The 8,353-nt window shown below is 39.0% G+C and overlaps 1 protein-coding gene across 1 annotated transcript; it reads right to left on the bottom strand.

The window, feature by feature from the left end:
* Positions 1–6,015: 6,015 nt before the first annotated feature.
* On the bottom strand, positions 6,016–7,188 carry LOC134224281 (ATP-dependent (S)-NAD(P)H-hydrate dehydratase). Its single transcript, XM_062703616.1, has one exon. It carries the CDS (start codon positions 7,080–7,082, stop codon positions 6,057–6,059), a length of 1,026 nt encoding a protein of 341 aa, XP_062559600.1. The 5' UTR covers positions 7,083–7,188; the 3' UTR covers positions 6,016–6,056.
* Positions 7,189–8,353: the final 1,165 nt, after the last annotated feature.

Raw genomic sequence — 8,353 nt, 5'->3', positions numbered from 1 at the left:
GAGGCCAAAACCATACTGTTGCAGATTATATTATTTCGGAACTCGTCCGCTTGGTGGCGCTAGTGTATATGGGAATACTCGCGGAATCCGTAAGATCTAGAAAGCTTCCGTCTTTTACAATTTTGTTCAGGAGGCCAAAACCATACTGTCGAAGATCATATTATTTTGGAACTCGTCCGCTTGGCAACGCTAGTGTATATGGGTATACTCGTTGGGTCAAATATTTCGGAATTCGCAAGATTTAGAAAGCTGCCGTCTTCTACAATTTTGTTCAGGAGCCAAAATCATGCTGCCGCAGATCATATTATTTCGGAACTCGTCCGCTTGGCGGCGCTAGTGTATATGAGAAAGATCGCTGGGTCAAATATTTCGGAATCCGTAAGATTTAGAAAGTTGTCGTCTTCTACAATTTTGTTCAGGAGGCCAAAACCATACTGTCAAAGATCATATTTTTTAGGATTTCGTCCGCTTGGCGGCGCTGGTGTATTTGGTAATACTCGTTGGGTCAAATATTTCGGAATCCGTATGATCTAGAAAGGGGCCCTCCTTAGCCGTGCGGTAAGACGCGCGGCTACAAAGCAAGACCATGCTGAGGGTGGCTGGGTTCGATTCCCGGTGCCGGACTAGGCAATTTTCGGATTGGAAATTGTCTCGACTTCCCTGGGCATAAAAGTATCATCGTGCTAGCCTCATGATATACGAATGCAAAAATGGTAACCTGGCTTAGAAACCTCGCAGTTAATAACTGTGGAAGTGCTTAATGAAACACTAAGCTGCGAGGCGACTCTGTCCCAGTGTGGGGATGTAATGCCAATAAGAAGAAGAAGATGATCTAGAAAGCTTCCGTCTTCTACAATTTTGTTCAGGAGGCCAAAACCATACTGTTACAGATTATATTATGTATATATCATATTATTTGATTGGCTTACGTAAGAGTACACGCGACCGCTTACGTAAAGCAATCAAACTCATCAAATGCTTTAGCCAAGCAAGCCTTTGGCACAGCAGAGTGCGATTGATTCGCATTCTATACCATCCCGCCCAGCCCGTTGCTGGGGGGCATGGAGTGCGATCCTCTCGTTTAATAAACAATGTGCACTCGCTTGACTGTGAATATACAACAGTAAAGCACATGTGGAGAAAGATATTCAATTTGCAAAAAAGAGCTAATCGCGGTGGAGGTTGGTACTCGGATTCTGAAGGCTTTTCCGCAAACGTGACCTTTAAGTGGTCTTGTTGTGTAGGGCTTATCACGCCTATCTAGAGAGTAGAAGGTTGAAGGTTCGAGTCCCTCCAAGATACGTGGATTCTTTTTCGCAAATTTCATATCAATTTGTCCATTTCGAAACATATGCAGTGCATATGCACAGCCAAGATATTTAACAAAAAAATGGTTTTCGTACGGCCGAGTTGCCGAATAATATGCAATTAATTGTAACATCAATTTGTTTTTCTTATTCTCACTATACACACACTATAGCTCTTTATCCTCTTTGATTATTTTGAAACAAATGTTCCATATTTGAAACCGGACAGAAATCGGACAAGGCTTCTAGTTATCTCCCAATCAGTTTGCTTTCTTCAACAAGCAAACTGTTTGAAAATATTATTATGATTAGAATAATGGTGCATATGAATGACAATTCTATTTTTGCTGATGAGCAGTTTGGTTTTCGCCATGGGCATTCAACCACTCATCAGTTGTTAAGGGTTACGAATTTTATTTGCCAACATCTGAAGGATATTCGACTGGAGTTTCTCTTCTTGACATATTTAAAGAAAACATTTGACAGTTTTTGACATGTAGGTTTGATTCTATAATTGATGAATTTCAATCTCTAAAAAAATCTGATAGATTACCTGTAAGAGCTGGTGTTCCCAACATACTGTGGCCCAAGTTGTATAACATTTTTGCTTCTACCTAGCTAGTAGCTAAAAAAAATGATAACAGTGCTTTCGAAATCATGTACGGACCATTAGACAAACAGACGCAGACGGTGCAAGTTAGACTAAACAAACGACGACAAACAACAAAAATATTTTCCCCTTGAAAAATATAAAATCCCCGTGTCGAAACGTCGGGTATATAATGAAATCGTTGGAAAAATGAAAAACTGAGTAGCCATTTGATAAATATAATTAAAAAGTACAGTCAATCCATAATCTGTAAATTAACTTTTTAAAAACATAGTGAAGGTGTATATAACATTTTTAGACCAGCCATGTTGTTGCTGAATGATTCTGACGTTGCCTCCCTGGTAACATTACAACAACTGTACAACAAAATAATTTCCGATTTTAGATAAAAATCATTGCAATCGTTAGTATTAACTAGTCGACCCGGCAGACGTTGTCCTGCATAGTAGGCGTAAATGCCCATGTGAAATTCCCATACGAATCTTTATTTTAGTTTTTCACGATTTGCTCAACTTTACTCGTAATTTTCGCATTAGAAAATATCATATAAACCCGTCGGAAACTATAACAAATGTTTCTGCTGAAGAAATGAAAAAAATCCATCCAGCCGTTTTCGAGTTATGCGGATACGAACACAGACCATTTCATTTTTATATATAAGAAGATTAGGCTAAGTTTAGTTTAAGTTTGAAACATTGAATTTCCTACATGGTTCAATTCAACCACAACCACTGCCAGAGGCAATTGAAATGTATTAATAATAAATAAAAATGTATCATAGCAAATAAGGATGATTGTGTTAAGAGAAGACGGAACACCTAGTTTAAGAGATAAATGCTTGTATTAGATAATTATAAAAAAAAATGCGTTGCTGACGAGCAAGTCCAATACTTTTCCAAAAAACAAAGGTCATCCAAGTCATATAGATGCCTTCAAAAATATCTGATAGAATTCCAATCTGGATGAGGAAAACTGTATTTTTCGGAATTCCTTTTTCAGATTTTCTTGCAAGGGACACAAGAGGGTCTGGAGGAGGCCATGTTTACATCATCAATACCATCTCTATATATAAAAATGAGTTAGCATTTCCTTTGAGGCAATATAACTCACGAACGCGTGGACTGATTTGCAAGATTTCTTTGCAAAAGAAATTTGCAAAATACTAGGTTTTCGTAAATTCTGAAGAAAATTATTAAACTCGAACCGAAATCAATCTAGAGTACGACGCTGCAATAATAATGACAGGTCAAAAAAAACAACCCGAGCAAGATCGGGAAGATTCGCCTTGTCTATACATAAAAATGAGTTTTCATTTCCTTTGAGGCAATATAACTCACGAACTGGCTGGCCGATCTGCAAGATTTTCTCTCCAATCGATTCGTCTTGGACAAAGAGTAAGAGTGAAATCAGTAGTGATTCAGTTTGGTTGCAAATTTTCGAATACTATTCTAGTTTGAATATGAGCCAAAATAGAACAAACTCACAGGCTTCCCCAGCAGTGTTCTATTCATATTTGATTTTTTTTTCCATTAAATAAAATGATTATGTTGCTGCCGAGGAAGGCGCGGTAAATGCAAAGTGGATTGATCCGTACATAAAATGACGCATTCATGCACCAAAACAATTGAAAAATATTTGGATCTCGTGATTCATTCGTGGTTCAAATCTGCAGAAAACGGTTCAAATCTGCAGAAAATAGAAAATAAACAAATAAACTGTTAAAAAAAATGAATCTTGAGCCACTGCTGGGAAAGTGCATGATTCAGATTCATATTCAAACTGCCAGCCCCGAACGATTTGAATCACTGCTGATTTTACTCTTAGCATGTTTTAAGGGGAAAATTTGAAAATTGGCAAAATGCAATATTGGGACGAGTTGTGAGGAAACCCAATGCGACCGTGCTAAAAATGATCTAGAGTGCGGCGGCGCAATCAACACAGAAAATGACTACGCAGCGTACGTTCTGCTAGTCTATCTTCTCTTATCTATCTTCTTTTCTATATAATAAAAATGAAATGGTCTGTTTTCGTATCCGCTTAACTCCAAAACGGCAGGATGGATCATCTTTATTCCTTCAGCAGAAACGTCCGTTATAGTTTCCGACGGGTTTATATGATATTTATTTAGGAGAAATAACGAGTAATGGGGATGTAATGCCTGTAAGAAGAAGAAGAAGAACGAGTAAATATGAGTAAATCGTAAAAAAACTGAAAATAGGATTTGTATTGAAATTTCGCATGGGCAGAGCACAACGCGCATTTTCGCCTACTATGCAGGACAACGTCTGCCGGGTCGACTAGTCTTCTTCTTCTATCTTCTATATAATAAAAATGAAATGGTCTGTGTTCGTATCCGCATAACTCGAGAACCGCTCACAATGGGGAAAATGTTGCATGTTTCGGGCAAAATTCAATAACTCAAAAGGCCGCTGAACGAAAATTGTGACCAAGAACTTTTCTGAAACAAAATTTTCCCAGGAATCGAATGGGGGTAATTTCGGGTCCGGCACGCCATTCCTAATAGGACTTTTTGGACGTTTTCCCCCAACTTCCCCCAGAACTTTGGTATTATGAACGGAATGCAGCCGTTATAAGCAGTTTACGGCATATTTCTGATTGAATCTGAATGATTAGAATATTGTTGGGTAAGCGCAGTGTTATTTTATCTGGAGAGTATGTTAGTTTTAGGGGAATATGGGGTAAAATAGTCTCATATATTATATACATACAATGGATCTCTGTCTGTCTGTCTGATCATTATACAGATACACTCGGAAACTACTGAACCATTCGGCATAAAATATAGTATGCAGATCGTTTTGGAGTCGAGAAGGTTCTTATGATTTTTGGAGACCCCTCCCCCTTCTGAATGGGGGGCTTCCACATAAATAGAAAATAAATCAGCATAACTTGAGGACTAATCAAGCAAATGCAACCAAAGTTAGCATGTTAAGGTTTTTGAAGTCAGGAAATGTTTCTGTGGTGGTTCGTGACCCCTCCCCCTTATGGAGGGGGGGTGGCTCTCATACAAATGAAACATAAATTTCTGCATAATTCGAAAACTAATCAAGCAAATGGAACCAAACTTAGCATGTGGTTTATATAATAGGCAAGAAATGTTTCTGTGGTAGTTCGTGAGCCCTCCCCTCTCTACAAGAAGGGGGGGGTCCAATACTAATGGAATCGAAATTTCCACATAACTTATAATCTAATCAAGAAAATGGAACCATATTTGGTATGTGAAGGTTTTTGAAGTCAGGAAATGTTTCTGTGGTGGTTCGTGACCCCTTCTTCTTCTGGAAGAGGGGGCTCTCATACAAATGAAACACAAATTTCTGCATAATTCGAAAACTAATCAAGCAAATGGAACCAAATTTGGCATGTAAGGGTTTTTAAGGCAAGAAATGTTTCTGTGGTGGTGCACAGATATTTATTTAAAATATTTAATGCGCTGGATGGATTTTCTTCATTCCTCCATGGCCCGTTTACATAAGGGCTAGTTCTAGCGGACAATGCACTATACGACAATACTAGCGTGATATTAGCACAATGTAAACAGGAATTGTCATCGCTAATAAGCGTTTACATTATGCTAATTTCGTGCTAGTATTTTCGGATAGTGCATTGTCCGCTAGAATTAGCTCATATGTAAACGGGCCATCAGCAAATATGTTCGTTATCGTTTCCGACGGGTTTAAAAATAATGGATCGCCATTCTTAACTTTCTCAAAATTAAAACCAAATAAATTACTTTATGAGTTCTAGTATTTATTCCAAATGCAATGTATGAGATCCAAAACCGTGCTTACAGCTATTATTATTTCATTTCTCCGTGAAGACATTTATTGAGTGTTTCGTTCCTGCAAATCACTAATATTCCGACAAACACGATATTCCTAATAAAAATAAAGACTTTTAAAATTATTGATACGTTGTGTATCATGTCATAGAAATGATTTTTTTTATTTTCTAGTTAAATTTGAAAGCTTTACTATTTTATGTACAAGCTTCAGTTGCGAATCCTGCAAAACATTTCTTTAATTAGGTTTATATGGAAATAATGTTTTCTGTTTTTAGTTTAAATAAATCTTCAGCAAATGGTGACGATCTTCCGTTTATTGGCCTGTATTTGTTAGAACCTACTCTTTTTTATGTTCAAATATATCGTCGAACACAGTGTGGATTTGCTCGATCATATCTGTGCAAGTCATGCTGCGGCCTTTGGACTTAAATGCATAAGTATTACAGTTTTTCGTTAAATAACTAGCAGCAAAGCACGCAACTATTGCCGGACTGATCTCCTGCTTAGATTCCAGCGCCCAGTAGTAGAACGTAGCAAGAGCTCCGGCCAGTAAATCACCCTGTCCTCCGCACCTTCGCCCCGAACCACCTTGAGGGCATTCGTACTTTTCCAACGTCAGCGAATCGTAGATCCTATCGTTTAGACCCTTCTCGATCACAGTTACCCCACGACCAAGCTTCTCCAGTGTTTGCATAATGCGATCCCGATCGTTACCGAACAATCGGCAGAATTCAATGGCATTCGGAGTCAAAATCACACCGTAATAGTCCTTCACCAAGCTGATGTCGTGGGTGATTAGGAACAGTCCGTCAGCATCGATAATAAGTGGTTTCTGCAGTTGTCGGCAGATCTTTATCAGTTCTGACACAGTTTGCAGTATCTGACGATCCCGACCTAACCCGGGGCCAATTACCAACACATGCAACCGTTCCAACCAGGGCTCAATCTGCATAGTGGCATCATTCGAATCCAGTAGAGGATGGACAATCAGTTCTGGGCTGTAGGATTTAATCACCTGTGCTGCCGCTTGAGGACAGAATACGTGCACCAGATCGGCTCCCACTTTCAGGGCACTGATGGCCGCAAAATACGGCGCTCCGGTGTATTCCAGCGATCCACCCACCACTCCGATTCGGCCAGCCTGACCCTTGTGGCGGTGCGCTTCCAGATGAGGCACAATATTTCTGGCACGCTCCAGCAGCGGCGATTTGTTCTCCGACATTGTAGCGTGCTGCGAGAGGCAACGGTATCCAGCTGGGCTCAATAAACGACCGGTGTTTTGATACTGCGAGCGGTGGAACGGCGACAAACGATGAAAGTGCAAAAAAATCGGCAACTTTGACAGAGTAGATTTGTGAATCATTAATAAAAATTTGAAGTCTTTGAAGCACTGCGATAACACAACAGGGAACTGACTGACAAGACAGTCATATAAAGTAGAATAGAATTGATAACACAGTGGGTGGTGAACGAAAGAAAAGCATACCAGCGGCGGGTGGAAAACAGGCGTTACGTTTTCAAAAACATCGCACACAGTGGACCAAAGATTTGAACAAGTTACAGTAAAAATTACCGTTGACCGATATTGTAAATTATTATTTATCAGTCAACGGTTTTTTTTTCAACTTATACCTAAATTAAAAACTTTTCTTTGACTGCGGCAAGCCTCGTTTTACAAATAATGTAATGTAATAATGTGCAAACCCTAGTCTAGCCGGTAATTCATCGACATAAAGGCAATTCTCATCTCAAGATAAAATCTCGTCGGTTTTTTATCATTGCTTGCTGCTACGGCATGTGTATGAACAGCAGCAAGCGTCGACTAGGTATCAGTATCAGCATTGTTGTGTGCGGTGTCAATATTGAACTTCAGCTTGAAAATTGATACTCAATTTGAAATCTCATAATATTAGTATTATTTAGTACACTTTACAGTACCATAGACTTAACATTTTGAGGTCAGACTTCTAAAGGATATATAAAGGATAGAATTTTCTGGGGAATCGTGCAGAGGTGGTTGAGTTCACTGCACGAAGCTGCAAGACCTCGTTTTACCACAATGCCCCATATTTGTTATGTAATTCGTCAAATTCGGAATAACAAATAATTGACAAAACATAACACATTTGACCTCAAATTTAGCCAAAAATCGTGTTATGTGAGCTCTATCTACTGCACGATGTTTGGAATTGAGATCTCACTGATTTTACCCCACGTTCTCATATTCCTCAAATTGCTTACTAATAACCTCACATTACTAGTCTAGTCTAGATTTTTCTAGGGAATCGAATGAAGTTATTTTTGTCCACCGCACGACTGAAGAAGCTAAAATATTGCTCATTTTACTCTACGTTCTATTATTTTCTAATTAATACATAAAAAACAAGGTCTTTAGGAAAGCATATCAAATAAGGGGCGTTAGAGTAAAACGAGGTCTTGCAGCTTCGTGCAGTGAATTTAACCACCTCTACACGGATTCCCTAGAAAGTTCTACAATTTGTGTCAAAATTTCAGCGAACCGAGATATAGAATTTATTCGAGTTAAGGTCAATTTTTTCCCATTGTGCACTGCTTACCAGGCGGGCCATGTCGCGTTCGGTTCAGCGCATTAGCATATACTCTGTCTTCGATGCA

The sequence above is a fragment of the Armigeres subalbatus genome, chromosome 3 (assembly GCF_024139115.2).
Source record: "Armigeres subalbatus isolate Guangzhou_Male chromosome 3, GZ_Asu_2, whole genome shotgun sequence".
NCBI classification, from domain to species: domain Eukaryota; kingdom Metazoa; phylum Arthropoda; class Insecta; order Diptera; family Culicidae; genus Armigeres; species Armigeres subalbatus.
This window is presented reverse-complemented; position numbering and strand designations above follow the sequence as displayed.

Coding starts and splice junctions, on each gene's coding strand:
- LOC134224281 (XM_062703616.1), bottom strand. CDS start 7,082: ATGATTCACAAATCTACTCTGTCAAAGTTGCCGATTTTTTTGCACTTT.